Below are 17169 nucleotides of genomic sequence, written 5' to 3' on the forward strand. Positions count from 1 at the left end.
CAAATATGTTGCAGCAGATCCAACTCAGCAACAACTCTGTGGCTGCGTTAGCTCAAATGAGCTTCAGTGTTTGACACGTGGAAGCTGATCTCAGTGCTGTTTTTCTGTCTTTGTCCAGTGCTCTCCAGCCTGTTTGACTCCCAGAGCCAGACGTCTCTCTACAGTCCTCAGCAGCCTCTGTCCTCCTCTGGGTCTGAAACGTCTCTGCGGCCGCCAAGCCAGCCTCTGTGGCGTGAGTGTTTCAGGGGTTTTATGTGATCGTACAACCTGCAGATTAAGAACTGTTGAAATGAAAGGAAAAGCTGTTGTCCAGCGTCTTGAAAGCTACTCAAAGCTACGAGTCTCAAGTGTCTGCAGTGTCTGCTCGGTGGCTATCGGCCTCAGACTCGCCCTGGAACGAGGCTTTGAGTCCTTGTAGAGCTGCACTGAAACGCTCCTATGTGTGACAAAGAGTAACTGTACGAATGAGAAGCAGAGTGATGCTGAAGCAGAGCGTGCACGCTCAGCAAAACCTGGATTAAGATAGAAAGGCCTTCCACGCCTTCAGGACGACCTTCACCTCCTGTAGCTGGTAGCAGATGTGACCTGACGAGCCTCATTTATCTGCAGTGACCTCGTTCTTACAGAATCTAACAGCGTCATAACGAACAGGACACATATTCAGCCCGGCCTCAGCTGAAAGGCCGGTGTCCTTGAACCAGCTCAGATCTACGGCTGCTGATGCTTATTTTCATTATTTATTAGCCTGTTGATCATTTTCCTGATGAATATATTAATCTTTTAGTGAGAAAGACAAAGAAAGCGCTGCTCACGGCGTGTTTTGCGGAGCCGTCTGCGCTGGCAGCTGCGAGATAAATCAGAAGAAAATGAACCACCGCTGTTTGCTGAAGTGATTGTGCATTCAGACCATAAGAACGTGATCAGGTTACACCGACGGCGGCGACAGGATTCACTCAAGCTCATGAGAAGGTGTCTGAAAAGATTGATCAATTACTTGAATGATTAGCTGAGGTGAGATTGTTTTGTCATCCGAGGTTTTCACGGTCAAGAATAAACTGTCGAGCTTTACCTGAACGATTGTTTTGGAGATTAATGATCTGTCAATCAGCTGATTGATGATCAGTTCGGCCTGGTTCAGACTCTGAAACCGCGGTCACCGTGTCAGATTTAACACGTACGAACCCGATCGATCATGGGGGAGGCGGGTGAAGCAGCTGTCAATCAAACTGACAGGTGCTGGATGTGATGCTGCAGTCCTGCGTACCGAACAAAAGAGAAAGGGAAGAACCAGGCGTTCGTTGATTCACTGCCGCTCTGAACACCAACCCGAACGTCCACGTGAAGGTTCCTCCTCGTCTAAGATGTGCTCCTGAAATGACGAAGAAGTTCATGAACAGCCTCCATTTTCACAAACTGAGCTGCGTTTCCGTAAACTCGTTTAAAGGAAGCCCCGAAACTGTCAGACAAGTTAATAACAGCCGAGTGTGGATGTGTGGCAGGCCGCCCTGTGGGACCAGCATCCGTTAGAAAGCTCCAGTCAAACAGGGCTCTTAGAGAACATCACAGCCCCCTTTTAACAACCCGGCTCCTCCTTTTAATGATGCCACCCTCCTCCTCTTCTCCTCTTCTCTGCACTCTCTTTGTATTTCTTCTTCTTATCCCCCCGGGTGGTGAAGTCATTCTTTTATCCTCTCACCAGCATCTTTTCCTTCCACGGTTTGTGTGTTTTCTTTGCATCGTGGACACTTTGGGTGTCTTCTTGTCTCCCTGCAGATCCGTCTTTTTCTGTCCTGGTCGTACCTGATCCAGATCTGGAGCGCCGGAGCAGCTAATAACTCTTTTGGCCTCGTTTATCACGCGGTGCACAGGCGGCGACGCCGGCGGTTGCGTCAGGATGAATACGACACTTGTTCCGCCGGTGGTGTGACACTGTTTGTTCTCCTATTGGCTGAAGCGACGGGGCAGCTGGACAGCTGTTTGCGAGTGTGGCACCATCTGAAACCTTTGGAGGAACAATAAAAACCTAATTTCTTGCTACTTATGGGTTTAAAGTGGCCTTAATTTCTGTGCTAATGAATGTACTGCCAGTAATCTATCAGTATTTTCTGCTCAGATTGTTGACACACGTCGGTACGAGCGGCTTCATTTATGAAGCACAAAAGAAACTGTTTTCATGAAGCGGCACAGAGGATGGAGGGGCGAGGGGATGACGCTCTTCCTGTTTTTGTTCTTTGCTCGCTTCGTGTTCCTCCACATGACGCAAACATGGTAGAAAATAACTCGCGCTCCGACTGTCGGAGCGGAGCGAGGAGTCAGGGCGGCGGGGTGAGATTAATGCTTCCATTAAAAAATGGAGGCTTTGTACCGGAGGATTGATCTGTTTTCAGGTCAGCGTCGAGGTCAGAGCTGGTCGTCGGTAAACATAACTGACTGACTTTTCTGTGTTTTAAAGATGGCAGCGTCCCCTCCAGTGCCGTGTCCAGTGCAGGACCCTCGTCCCCCGTCACAGAGAGCTCCGGCCTGAACTTCAGCTTCAGTGAGTAGAAGCAAAGACTTCTGGGTGTGTGAGCTCGGCGTCTGAAGACTCCTGCTCGTCTCATCCTCTCGTCTGTCCTTCTGCTCACATTCACTGTAAGAAACACTGGAGGAGGAGCTGATGGTGGAGAGACTGTAAATATGAGCTCAACCTGCGCCCCGGCCTCAGCTCCTCTGCTCCGCCAGGAGACGAAACACTGGACCGTCAGCAGCACGCGGTGCTCCTCAGCTGAGCGCCGAGCCGACGTTCAGACCAGTTCAGACCAGCTGTGCCGTTTAACTTGGATGGTGCTGACACTAAAACAACAACAACAACAATAGTGCCTGCTGTTTTTTTTTTTTTTTTTTAGTTTGTTTTTGGCTGTTTTGCTGAATATCTCACACACCAGCTGCCTCAGGTCTCACCGTAGACGCGCGTTCGACTTCGGCGCCATGGCTAGTTAATCTCAGCCAACCCTGAATGGAAACATGCTGGTTTTTAGTAACATTCGACCACTTTGACTCACAGTTTGTGTCTTTCAGCTGCAGAATCGGCTGAAAGTTAAAGCTTTAAAATGAATAGTTTGACTTTTTGGAAAACTAAATTCACTTTCGTGCCAACGGTCGAGACGAGATGATAAACGCGGTCGATAAATATGAAGCCACAGCCGGTTAGCTTAGCTCAGCACAAACACAGGAAATAGGATAAACATCTGGCCTGGTTCTGTCCAACACATCTAATCTTAAAAACTGTCATTGTATGCAAGTTGTTTGAAATAAACAGATGGGATGTACCAGTAATGTGTTAATTATTGGGCTTTAGAGGTGTTGGTGGGTGGATAGCGAGCTGTTTCCCCCTATTTGCTAAGCTAACTAGCTGCTGGCTGTAGCTTCATGTTTAATGCATAGACATTAAAAGAGGTAAGAAAATGAATAAGCCAGTTTCAAACTATCCCTTTAAGTCTGTGTGCACATTATTTAAGAGCCGGTTCATAAGAATGAATCTGCCTGACGAGGTGAACTTCAGTCGAGCTGTTCAAACATGAGCATCGCGCAAACATCGAGGAAACAAACACTTCATCGTGTCAGAGGGTTCGTCTGCTGTCGTTTTAAGGTTGTCAGTTTCCAGGTGAATCCAGGTGTTTGCGTGATGTGGAGCCTGAGGCCCGAGCCGGCTCGATCAAACCGTGTTCGTCTTCTCAGTGATGACGACAGTCTGCTGATGAATCTGTAAATGTGCCTTTAAATGTTGAAGAGTGTTGTAGAGAATGTGGGTTTCCTGCTGTATTTTTTAGTACTTTTTCTCTTTTTTTTTTTTTGGTTTCAAATCAAATCTGATTTTGTGAAAATCTGTGATAGAGTTTTATTTTAGAATTAAAGGGACGAACCACTTGATTAAGAGGACAAATGAGTTTTTCTCAGACTGTTCAAGTCTGCTGTCACACCAAATTACAGCCGTATTCTGACGTTAAATTCATCCAGTGACTGTTCATGACGATTCAATGAACGACACTCAGGTGGAATCTGGTTTTTAGCAACATGTGACTGAACCGGGGGTCGATTCACTTTCAGTCGTTTTGAAAACGAATGAATTCAGCGGTGATTTTACGACTTTAAACTCCAAAGAAATGCTTTTAACTTGAAAGCTCTTTAATAAAATAAGGACATTTACACAAGAGTAAATGTAAACCTGCTCGTTTCAAACTGCTTCAGCTGACCGTGAACTGACCCCTGGACCTGGAAACGCCTGCTGTAGAACAAACGTGTGTGTTAGTCATCATGGAGAGAGTTTTAGTTTTTAATGGGATGATTTTTTTTTTTTTTTTTTTTTTTTTTACCTAAATGTGGGTTAATGTAGGTAATTCTGGTTGTGTATTTATGTGATTATTTAATGTGCTATTTAATGTCAGCCAAAGAGGAGGCGTGTGTTTGTGTGACCGGTTTGACCACCGGAGGAGGTCGAGGTTTGATGTGTGAAATGTTTCGGAGGAGGAGGAGGAGGAGGAGGAGGAGGAGGAGGAGGAGGAGGGTAATGAAATAAATCAATGAAACAATGAAAACAGTGTTCAATATGTTCAAGCATAAAAGGTCACATGCTCGCACCTGCAACAGGTCTGTTAAAGTGTGTGTGTGTGTCTCTCTCTCTCTCTCTCTCTCTCTCTCTCTCTCTCTCCCCCCCTCTCCCTGCGTGTGTGTGTGTGTGTGTCTGTCTCTTTATTAATGGTCCACAGTCCAGACACATCAGCCTGTTATTGCTCCATAAACAAAGCTGCTTGTCTCCTCTCTGCCAACACTCACCTCTCCTCTCGTCTCCGTCCACGTCCCATTTCTCTCGTTCTGTTTGTTTTTCTCTTTTTTCCTCCTTCGTCTTTTAGCGCTCCCCCCTCCCTCCCATCTTTTCTTTAATCCTCTCTCACTCGTCTCTTTTGTTTCCTTCACCCCATTTTCTTCCTCTTACCTTTTCCTCTCCTCCTCTCCACCCTCTGTTCTTCCTCTCCTCCACCCTCTCCACTCACTCATTATTTCCTCCTTACTGCTTCTCCTCTTCCACTCTTATCTCCCCATCTTTTCACCTCACCTCGTTCTCCTCCTCTCCTCTCATTTCCTCTCCTATCTTCTTTAAGTTTCCTCTCCCTGATTCATCTCCTTTTCTCTCCTTGTCTCCTCTTTCTTTCACCTCTTCCCATTCTCTCCTTTCCTATCTTCTCATTTCTTCTCCTCTTCTTGTTCCATCTGCTTCTTGTCGATCTTCTCCTTATCTCCTTTCCTCTCTTCTCCTTGTGCCCCCCTTCCTGATTCACCTCTTCTCTTCCTTATCTCCTTTCCTACATTCCCCTTGTTTTCTCTTCTCCTTTCACTCTCTTTTCTCTCCCCTTTTTCTTCCCCTCTTCTCTTTTATCTCACCCCATTTCCCTCTCTTCTCCTCTTTCTCTTCTCGCCTCCCCTCCCTCTCCCACTCCTCACCAGCTTTTAAGAATAGTGATGACTCATGCCTCCTCCTATTGCTCCCATGCGTTGCCATGGCAACGCCCCCAGATGTAATTGACTCCTCCTGAGCGACGCTGGATGAATGGATGGATGGAGAGAGAGAGAGAGAGAGAGAGAGAGAGAGACCGCCGACTCACCGGAAGCCAAAATCTGATGTCATTCATTGTGTCTGGACGGCAGGTCTTTGTCTCAGGTTTTCTTTCCTGGACTCACACAGTTAAACACAAACGTCCATTCATGCCGACTCCGTCAGCTCACACGCACGCGCTCTCTCTGTCTCACACACACACACACACACACACACACACACACACACACACACACACACACTGTTTGTCACGAACACACAGCCGGCTCTCGTGCTCCAAACTCCAGTTTCGTTCACAGCGCTCGTGAGACGTCCGCCGTGTGGCTGCAGGTTGTCCTGTGACCTTGTCCTCTCACTCCAGAGTGATAAAACAAAAATGCAGCCGGCCACAGACATGTTTTCAGAGATGTGATCAAACACAGCGTTCAGGGGAAAATGCCACGAGGTCTCAGAGGGTCAAGAGTTCTGCTCTCATTTGGTGTGAGCGCTGTGGGACAGCACGCGGCTTTGGACCGGCTGATGTGTTGAAAGCTTAAAGAGAAGGAGAAGATTAGTGTTGTAGTTTTAAGATCAGAGATATTTTCCATAAAGTGATGCTAATTCTTTAAAGCTGTCAGTTTGGAGTTCCAGCAGTCACAAGTAGTAGAAGAAAGCCATCATTACGGTGGCCCTGAGGGTCAAAACACAGTGTTTACAAAACACAATGCCTTTTTTTTTTGTCATTGGACGGAAACCAAGTCCATTCAGAGTTTATTCAGCGGATGTGTTGAAGTTTGTTGGTGCCAGATTGGATCAGCCGCAGGGATGCTCTAAACTCTACGCTGCTGTGATTGGTTGTTGGGTAACTGACGCTCTGAGCGTGTTAGCATGGTTAGCACGTGTTAGCATGCCCTCTTATTTTAGATGTCCCTCGTTGAAAACAGCCACCCGGTGTCCTCAGCCCTAATCCTCTCAAGCGTGTTTTTTGTGTCATATGTTTAAAGCAGATGCAGAACTGAATCACACGAATGTCCTTTGTTAAAATGTTCCTCCATGATTTCTCCTTTCAACCTGAACGTTTGTGCGGTGACACCGCTGAGAGTCGCACAGAACAGAAACAGGAAATCACTCTGAACCGTCGCCAGGGACTTGGATTCTGTCCAATCACAAACGAGAAGTGTTGTCCTACTTTTTCCTTAATCTGAAATGTTTCTCAAATGTTGTTGTGTTTTGACCCTCAGGGCCACCGTACTTTAAAGACAGAGATGCTGCAGCAAACCAGACTGTAACACAGACACAGGTAGACGTAGATGAGATGGGCTGAAGGATTGTGGGTAAACTGAAAGCCCTGGCTTACTGCATGACTCATCTGGGTCAAATATACGATGAAAAGACGCACTGAATGTGCTTTTGGCATGAAACTCTGACCAGAGGAAATGTAGAAGGTATACACTAACTATTCAGCTTCACTCCAGTCAGTTATGTGAGGTGAAGGTTAATGGAAAAGTAAACTACAGACCGAGGTTTAGAAACCTTTTCCAACCTGCTCTAAAAACCCCTTCAGGCTGACAAGAGGTCACCGCGTCCCAAAACTTCCTCCCTACAGTTCAGTGCTTCAGCTGATCGCCAGAAACACAAATGTGAGGAGAGGAGTGGGAGGGAAAGACGACGGAGGAGAGGAACTATTTGTCATGCTGATGAGAGAATTACCCTCATTTGGTTTCCATCCAAACCCAACAGGAAGGCAGGAAGGTGTCCACGTTGGACCTGGAGCGCCTCCCACAACCCGTCCTCGACTCCCCCGTAAACCTCCTCCCAATGTCAGCGCCGATCAGTGATGTCGTGATAATCAGGGGGGAGGGAGGGGAGGGCTTGGTGATGTGGCAGCTGAGCAGAGAGACTCAAACTGCAGGTTGGAGGGTTTGCCAACGTGGGAGAACAACAGGCCAAATTTGTTCTGTGTGTGTGTGTGTGCGCGCGCGCGCGCACGCATTTCACTCCGCTTTTCTTCCACAAAGAAAAACAGTGAGAGGTTGGAGGCTGACACATTCACTGCAGGGCAGGAGGAATGAAATGACAGACAAAGATAAGTGAGGAGCCATCCATCACCGGCTGAAATTAATGCAGAGTGTGTTTCAGTGTAGGTGTGGATCCGGGACCCCCCCCCCCCCCCTCCTCGACCCCTCAGGGAGCGGCTGCTCGTTTTCTTTAAAGATTACTGACTCGTTCTCTTTTCCTTCGCTGCTTCACTCAAAGATCTGTAAACATCAAGAGGAAAACTGCTAAGTTGTGTTGACAGGTGGGGAGTGAGAGTCGAGCTGTGCCGCTGCAGCCCAACTTCTCTTTCATCTTTCCACCTGACAAATCAAAGCCGGTCAGCACGCTGACCAAACCTGTTGTCTCCAGCACTAAAACCCAATGCACATTTCCTTTTATCCAATACGAGAGTATTAAGCTTAAGCACAAGAAACTAAAAGGTAGGATTTCTATCTTCGTGTGGCTCGAACAGCGATATGTAATGTTTTGTGACAGGTGGGGTTCAAGTCATCGATCCACTGTTCAGTCCTTCAGCGGAGGCAAGTTCTTTAAAGTTTGGGAGACACTGCAAGTGAAGTAATAAGCAAAGACGTTAGCTTTTGGTAAAACCCAAAGATTCACATTGTTTCATCACGTTTCAAGTGTTCCTGATCTCATGTAGTAATATCCTTTATAAAACGGAAAGGTGAAATCCGGCAGTCTGATTGGCTGTGCTATAATGAGCGTATACCACAGCTCCTATTCTAAAAAGCCTTATCACAGCATATCACTCCTCTTCAGGGAAGCAACAATGTTTCCATGACAACAACCAACTGTTACAGTACGCAGCAAAAAGTAGCCGGTTTTGATTTTTTTAAGGCGTTAACAACATTCAAACATGTTCACGGTCAGTCACAGGATCAGCACCTTGACAGCGACTGTGACACTCAGGGCTCTATAGGGTGATCTGTCACTGTCTGATTGAACAGCCTCATGGAAATGATATTCTACAATTCTTCACATTATTTACTAACGAAATTCGTTAAGGCAAGTCATTTGGTGCTTTTAAAGTCATGATATTCAGATGCCGTGTCTCCAGGTGCCTGCCGCGATGTCACATAGTCGCTTAATAAAGTCAGTGATCACTCAAAGCTAAAACTGTTTAAAAAAAACAAAAAACAAAAAAACAACTCTCATTCATTGAGGTTTTGGGTGGGTTCTTCCGGACCACTCACTCATAGTTACCTGTGGGGTGGCCTCGCATGTTTACGTCACGGGCTGATTGTCAGAGAAGCAACAATGTATCCATGACAACAACCTGTTACAGTAGGAAGCAAAAAGTTGCTGCGGTGTTTTGACAACGTTAACAAATAGACTAAATTAGTTGAATTCACATGTTTAAGGTTAACTTTCACCTCCAGATAGGGTTAACAATGGCAGAGTTGATTGAGCAGTGACTTTCTCCTGAAAAAAAGGCGATGAATAGACGACACGCAGAGCTAACGTACGGAGAGGTGGGACTACTTTTTTCACAGCGGGGCTATTTTATTAGATAATTTGTATTCCTGTTTAATTAAAACTACATGAAAATTATTGTGTATTCCTCTTTCATATTGCCATTATTGGTAACCGTTTTATAGAAGCAATACATCACGACAGGCCCTGATATGCGCTCCACAGCTAAGGAGCGTTCAACGCGTCGGGCCGAAAACCCCCTTATACAATCATGTGTCCACAAAGTGGTGAATCTACCCAAACATGATACTCTCACCTGTTACCAATCAACCTGTTTACCTGTGGAATGATCCAAACTTTCCCAGTCGTCGAGAGATGGTTGTTATTGTAGTTTTGTATGAAGGTTGCTTCTCAGATTACAGATACTCTGCACAAAGTCTTGGAGAAAGTTTTTTGTTAAAGGCTGTTTACTCACACCGTACTTGCTAACAAGCACGCTAGCTTGTGAGTGCTAATTCTACAGGTGGAAATCACATATTGTTTTGGTGAGTTGAGTTTTGTTCTAAGACCTTTTAATCTTTTAAGTACAATATCTGACGTATCAGCCATTGTTTATTTGCGCACAAATTTAGCTGTTTTTGCACAACCTTTATTCATAAAACAAGACCAAGAGTCTTTGGCTTTGCTTTGAGCTAAATGCTAACATTAGCATGCAACACGCTCGCAGACGATGCTAACATGTTGTTGTTAAGCACATTTGTTTTTCAGGTATTTGGTCATGAACCAAACTACTGGACAGTTTAGACTCTTAACCTGACGACGACGACGATGATGATGATTTTTCCTCGCATTTCTCTTTACGTTTTCGTACATTGAGCCTCTCACCGTCTGAGATACTAAATGTTTGCTGGTCGTAAATGTGATCAGACTGTATATGAATGTGTCGTCAAGCGCCCGTGAGACTCCGTATTACACGATACTTAAGAAAAAAAAATAAAAAAATTAATCTTCAATTCACTGTCACTCCCTCCAGTTTAAACCAAATTTGAAGGCTTATTTGCCGCTAATCCCTGATCCCAGTGCAGTAATGTCAGATCTGATCCCTGAAAGGTCCAACAGCACATTTTCTGAACAGTAATACAGCGATTTAGTCCAAACTAGATTATTGTCGAGTTGCAGTCACGACTGGCGCTGAAGCAAATAGCTGTTTGTCCACCGGCTGGAACTAATCACAGTTAATGAGAACGTCCAAATAAAGCAATCAACTAAAAAAAAAAGTCCTGATTCATCTTTTCCATCCTGATGTAGAGGCTGTGGTGAACAGTGGTTGAATGACTCCGTTTAATCAGATGGTTTGTCGGCTCAGGCGTAAAAACAGGGTTAAGATTTGTGTTTGTAGCTCAAAGCTTGTCACTGGTTTATTATTTTGTTTACTATTTAATAGTTACTTTTCAGATTACAGTTTTTCATTCCTCTCTTTCCAGTGAAAACCATCTATCTCCAAAATGTGGTGATACTGAATCTGAAGTTTTCTGATATACTGAAGGCCTTATGACTGAGAAAACAATTTATTAATAATAATAATGATGATGATGATGATGATGATGATGATGATGATAATAATATTAATAATAATAATGATGATAAAACCAGATAAGACAGTAAAAATGAGAAACAGGCCAAGGACATGAGCACAGTGGACAATAAAATGAACTGAATATGATCAAATAAATATGCATTGATGGATTAAATGACCCAGTTTGCCCAGTACAAATACCTGCTGCACTAGTGGCAGAATTCCCATAAGATGTAGTTTGAGTTTAGCGCTAACTAGCAAACATGAGCATGCTAACACGCTAAACTAAGCTGGTGAACATGGTAAACATTATACCTGCAAAGCATTAGCATGTTAGCATTGTCACCATGAGCATGTTAGCTTGCAGATGTTAGCATTTAGCTCAAAGCGAGAGCTGCTAGCATGGCTGCAGTCCTGCTTACACATGATTACTGTAATGTGTCTCAGTAATCTGATTACATGTATTTAGTTACTTCCTGACACTTTTGATATATAAAATGCAAAGATGTGAACAAAAACAGCCACGACAGACGTTTAGATTTCAATGTACTTTAATTGATGATCACCAGGCTGTTTCCCTTTTACAATGGATCTGCAGTAGTTCTAGTTTTACCAGTTAAAGAGACAGAGAGATATTGAATATTGCACTGAGGAAGAAAAACATAACTAAGATTAATACAATGCAAAAAAAGAGAGAGAGAGAGAGAATCAAACAGAACTACCAATACAGCGTCTTCTTAACAACATGTTAATAGGGCAAACAATAAAAGCACAGCCCAGTATTATATTACTGTAGGTCATTTCAGTACCAGTTAAGACAATTAGCTTTTTTCAAATATACCTCTTTAAAATAGCATTGTATTTTTTATTATTATTTCCATGTTAAACAATTACATTCAGGATTATAACTAAATAAATCACATGCAGAGAGATTAGATGGACAGATGACACCATATTGTGATCAAATGATATCTTCATTTTAATGCAGGGATGGCGATGACACTGAACTGAAAGATGCACTTTTTTTTCATTCTGTATCTTGTCAGCGTTTTGTGTAGTTTTCCCGCTTCGAGGAGTAGTTAGCAGTTCGGATCATATTGTCGCTAAAATCAGCTAAAATGAACAGTTATCACAAGAAGGATTTGTTCTACCTTTAAGGTTTTTTTTTTCTTTCCAGAGCAATATGTACAAATCTGTGTACAGTACATAAATGTACGTGTAGCATTCGTTTAATTTTACTGATGGTTTTTGAGTCTGCATGTGTTTCAAGTCATATTCAGGAAAAGGAAAAAGTTGCAGCTGCAGTCAGCACTATTTCTGTGTTACTGTTAATGTTTATTGTTGGATCTCAGTTGCTTTCCGACACGTGAAACGTCTCCTCCTCCGGAGCCGAACCATGACTGAAACGACTATTTGTCAAAACAGGAAACGGTATCTGCCCTGATTCCAGCTCCCTAACACAGATTTCTGCCCTGGTTGGTGTGAAGGTTTTTCTTTTTTTTTTTTTCTTTTCTGTTTTTTTGTCTATTGTTTTTGATCCAGCAGCATTCGCATAGTAGTACCAACTCTACATTCAGAAAAATAGATCTCCTGTATAGTGCATTCAGCTTCTGTATAGTCACACAGTTCAGTATTGAGTGATTCACAGCGTTCTTACTGACACCTTGAAAACCTCAAGGCCGGCTATTTGGAATCTGCCAACTTAAAAACATCGTTCAAAGACAGTACAACATGTCAGACCATCCACAAAACCTGATCCATACACTGAAAAGCTCCTTGGACACATGTCCAGACAGCAGAGGACGGAGTGAAAGAGACTTTTTGCTGCTTGATCGATCGGTTCACAAACGCGTAGACATGAACTGTTTTCACGGGAGTCATTTTGAGCCTTCGCCGTCCACTCAGTGTGCACGTCTTAATGTGGCCTTCTGTCAATCAGCTCCCTCCACAATAGGGGGTGTGTGTGTGTGTGTCTCTACTTGTGCGTGCCCAGCTGTTTAATACACAACTTGCGTCAAACTCAGATTCTCCCCGGTGGGATGAGAAAAGCTATGTCTACCTCCTACACAATGCATAATGGACGAGTATAATGTGGAACTAAAGGGAGGCCAGGCAGAGCAAAGATACGGAGGCTGTGGAAGATGAGGTATAAGGTAGTGTGAGCATTATGAGAGTTTTACAGGGAGAGGATATGGCACTGGTCCCAGGCCAGCACGAGCCGACAACAGGCTCGAGCCTTCTGCAGAGTTTGTTCCACATCTTGAATCGGGTTGAGGGAAAAACGTGAGTGAAGTTGAACTGTGCGAGCAGAGGATCCTCCCTGCGATTAGTTGGCAACATCCTCCTGACAATCAATCAGTCATCAATAGCTCAAACAAGGTCCTTTCTAGAAATCCACACCCCCCGCGCTTCGCCCGGCCTGGCCTCGAGTCGGTCTTCACAACAACAGATATAACACACACGTGACGAGCCGCAGCGGCACCAATGAGTTTCCTATTTAGACAAGAATTAATGTAAACAAACAATCAGAATTTGCGTCTCAGCACAAATCTGGAGAATTCGGGTGTAACTGAAGAAAAGTAAATGTAACGCGAGCGTCTCTCCAATCTGGCCGTGAACAAGCAGAAAGACTTTTCATACCGAACCCACAGAAAACTCACTCGCCACGTCACCGTCATTGGACACAAACTATGCTGCCGTACAAAAACTGCTACTGTGTCGTGCGCTCGCACACAAAACGACTTCAGAGACATTCCTGCTCTGTGACTGCGTCCAGTGCAATCGTCACATTCATGCTCATTCTATAAATATTACTCTGGGGTTAAGATTAGGTCAGTATATTACACTGGAACGTCGTTTCATTCTGCTACTCTCTGTGCTTCACCCACAAACAAAAATCCCACTTCTAAACTCAGAAAAGTACATTCCTATGTGGTGCAACACCTTCTCTGAGACATTCATACTGGTTTGGCTAAGTGGCATTTCAGAACGCTTGGTTGAATTACGAAGTTGTTTCCATGTAGGCGTGTTATTTCGGAGTATCCTGGGTGTGGGGAAGGTTTGTGCGTGTGCTGCATGAACTGATTGGTCCTCTATTTCAAAGTTGTGTACTTGGTGTCTTGGACTGACCCTGGTTTCTAGCTCTGCTTCAAACTGGCTGACATGTCCTTAAAGTACTCCCCTCTCTCCAAAACCACAAGCTAAAGGCACATGAAAGAAGCCTCCTGTAACACACTTCACATTATTATGTTTTCCTGAAGAATTACCCCAATAATAAATACAAATATTGCAGTTCCCACTGGCGTAAGCTTCCCTCTGACGGGGCTAGCGGACGAGCTCCCGTTGCTACATTTGTCACAGGTCACTGCTTGTTTTGTCCATCGCTTAGTGATGTCGACAGAGACGGTAAAATGGAGCTGAACAGGAGGAAATGACAGAAATGTTAATTAAACTTTCCTCTTCTTAAATGCATGATCAAAAACGCTGCATTCACCTCGGATCATAATTTGCTGCACCGTCACAAAATATATCATTTGTTTAACATAACCTCTGTATTGATATAGAAACATTTACCCTATATGTATACTGGAGTACATACAACCAACAAAGACCATGATAAAGACTTAAAGAGGAGCCATTACATCCAGCAGAGATATGATTAGTGTACAAACATCGTTCCTTTGCCTGGCGCCTATTGAATTCACTTGAGCATAGACAGCCAAACAGTGTAGTAATCTATCTACACTATACTGCATTCCACACTTGAAGGCTGGCTAAAGAAAGGATTAACCCTATGCAGTTCTGAAAGAGTCCGAGCTAAAAACGCAAGCATCATGCACCAGCGAAGCTGTGAAAGCTGAAACAGTGTCAACTTCAGGCACCTCCTAAAACTTCACCACAAATGACAAGAAGGAACTTTTTTTTTTATACAGAACATCAATTTATGTCGTTATTGAGTTAGTCCAAAAACTACTGTAGCGTGAGCAGAACTGCAAAGGATGCGTTTTGTCATGTGCACAGATGGAAAAGAAAGCTTCAAATTAAGAAATCGGAAAGTTTCTACCTTTCTAAAAACTCTGTGCGTACACTCTAAACAAATTACTGATCACTGGTTAATTTAGGAGACATTTTGGAGACGTTACCTCATAAGAATTTGGGTTTTGGCACTTGTTTTGGCCCTTTGGATGAAAGATTTGCCACTTGGGAGTCTTAAATTTCCAAGTTATTTGAGGTTTGAGCCAACAGTTTAAAAACTACACCTTTCAAATGTTTAGTTTAACTGTGGCATTGTATATTTGTGGGACAATAATGTGCATCTGACTGTTAGACATGAGGCAAATAAAGCTGTTACGTGTGATGATGAAAATCATTTGACTTTTAAATCACATAGAGTACGCGTGAGGGCCGACGGTTAACTCACAGAAGAAAGCAAACATAAAAGTATGTTATTATTTGCGTGATAACCCCACTGTCACACAGAGCGAAAACCCAGAGTTCTGACTTTGATTTCAGCTAACAGAATCTAGCGTATTGAGGGCTGCAGCGAATGTGTTTGAGACTGGTACCATGAGAGAGCGCGAGGCTTTGAAGAAGCAGAGAGTGCCGCTCGCTCTCGCTCTACCTCCAGTGAGAACAGATGACAGGGAGGGGGAGGATGAGAGGGGGAAAGCACAGCGGGGCTCGTGAAGCTCAGAACTCAATCTTGCAGGCGGGGAAGGACTCGTCCTGCATGACTACGGTGCTGCTGGAGGCCAGAACCATGATGTTCAGGTCCTGCTGCCTCTCGTGGGTCTGCTGGTACCAGTCGCGGGTCACCTCCGTGTCGTGGGTCGGGATCAGAGTCACCTGAGGGGGACACGAGGAAACGCAATGAGTGAGGACAGTGGAGAGGAAGTGAAGGAGAAAAGAGGCCATAAATGATGAAGACAACACGTTCAAGAAGACATTTATGGAACAGTACTTTAATTATGAAGCTACATTCAGGAGTTGGTTAGCTTAGCTTAGCATAAAGAATGGAAACAGCTAGCCTGGCCCTGTTCACATTATATGATGTTTGTTTGATTTGTAGAAAAACCAAAGTTTAAAGATGTCAGTTCATGGTTAACTAGTCCTCTAAGAACCTATTTTCCATGAACATAGTTTTAGATGATGATATCTATTGACGTCACCATTCGTTTACTGTAATAACTGGGAGTTCATGTTGCTTTAAAACCAGCCTGTATTTCTGAATCTCTCAACATTTGGACTTTTTCTTCCATTTTCGTCTCAGCTGAATCTGTTTCTGTCCTTTACTGTCTGTGGTTTACACACAATAATCTTTTTCTCACAGGTTTGATCTCTGCTCAGGTCTTCCATTGGGATATAGATTTTAGGACTGAACTGTAGTAAGCTAAAGTCAATACAGCATCAGTAGCTGCATGAGAGATGTGTGAGCACCGGGCAATGCTCCGTGTCAAATACATCCAAGTACAGACACCAGGATTTGCTGAAGCCGGCAGTACAAGATACATACAGCTTGATTCCACCTATCAGTGTTGTTGATAATGAGCTCACGTAAACTGTATTTCCTTTCTCTTTAGAGACACTTCTGTTGCCGTAGACCATCCATAAGGTAAAATGAGTTTTGTTTTATTATACTCAGCAGTCATCGGCATAGTTGTGATGCTTGTTGCCTCACAGTTCCCCTGTTCCCTGTTTAATCAACAACTTACCTGCTGATGAGATTACTTCACAATGACTCAGTAAATAATAACCGTACCGTCTATATTAATTCTTAATTTAGAAATAAGTGTAGATGCACCTCCTATACATTAGTCTGTGTATAGTACATTTATTGTAGGCGCACTTGGATGCAGAGAATAGACAAATGGAGGCACAGGAGGAGGTAAATACCTGTAAATTGGAGCCCCACTGAGCTTTGCCCTCCAGCAGGGCGTCCAGGACTCCACGGCTGGGCTCCCCGCTGGCCGGGTCGTTCCCGCTCACCACGTAGTACGCGGCTCGCACTCTCTTGAAGAACTCCTGGTCCACATTCTTGGCACTGCAGTGGTTGGGCACATAAGCCAGGTCGACGTAGACGGGTGGGCCGGGGGGGACGGCCGAGCTAGTTTTCTGGGAGTTGTTAACTGGAAGTGATCGAGGATTAAAACAGTGTTAGAGGGGAGTGATCGGTCTCAATTTACTAAAATTAGGCTGCAGTAGCAATGAACTGATGGTAGTCTGTCAACTAATTTATTTATACAAATCAATTATTCAGAAAAAAGTGACCACACGATGTGTCATTGCACCTTAACAGAATAATGTCTGCGCCGCATATCCATCAGTCTAATACGCTCCTGTACTTCCTAACCACAGTTTTTAATGACCACAATCTGTTGCATGTCTGAGACTGACATCAAATGAAGCTTTGTGGCAGCAGCAAGTAAACAGGCAATGTTCAGAATAAACTGCTAAAATCACTGGATCAGCTCCCCAAAATAATATTTACTGCCACAAATAAAGAAATGTAGACAAACAGTAACCAGTCACACAGTTTCACTAAATCTTTTCAGCC

At 44.0% G+C, this 17169-nt stretch overlaps 2 protein-coding genes across 7 annotated transcripts in view; one reads left to right on the plus strand and one right to left on the minus strand.

The window, feature by feature from the left end:
• The window catches only part of ppip5k1b (diphosphoinositol pentakisphosphate kinase 1b), a 45473-nt gene extending 41922 nt beyond the window's left edge, over positions 1 to 3551 (plus strand). For 4 of the 5 annotated variants that reach the window (XM_076733056.1, XM_076733058.1, XM_076733055.1 and 1 more), the window contains 2 exons: positions 119 to 232; positions 2453 to 3551. In XM_076733056.1, the coding sequence (XP_076589171.1) occupies positions 119 to 232; positions 2453 to 2544 (206 nt within the window). In that variant the 3' untranslated portion in view covers positions 2545 to 3551. Of the gene's footprint in view, positions 1 to 118; positions 233 to 2452 lie in introns of those variants that run through there. The other variant, XR_013077272.1, reaches the window with a different exon arrangement.
• Positions 3552 to 12089: 8538 nt separating this feature from the next.
• Positions 12090 to 17169, minus strand: part of map1ab (microtubule-associated protein 1Ab) — a 65247-nt gene continuing 60167 nt past the window's right edge. For both annotated transcript variants that reach the window (XM_076732140.1, XM_076732141.1), the window contains 2 exons: positions 16509 to 16741; positions 12090 to 15461 (listed from right to left, as the gene is read on the minus strand). In XM_076732140.1, the coding sequence (XP_076588255.1) occupies positions 15306 to 15461; positions 16509 to 16741 (389 nt within the window). In that variant the 3' untranslated portion in view covers positions 12090 to 15305. The remainder of the gene's footprint in view (positions 15462 to 16508; positions 16742 to 17169) is intronic.

Source organism: Chaetodon auriga, chromosome 6, assembly GCF_051107435.1.
Source record: "Chaetodon auriga isolate fChaAug3 chromosome 6, fChaAug3.hap1, whole genome shotgun sequence".
In the NCBI taxonomy this organism is placed as follows: Eukaryota; Metazoa; Chordata; class Actinopteri; order Chaetodontiformes; family Chaetodontidae; genus Chaetodon; species Chaetodon auriga.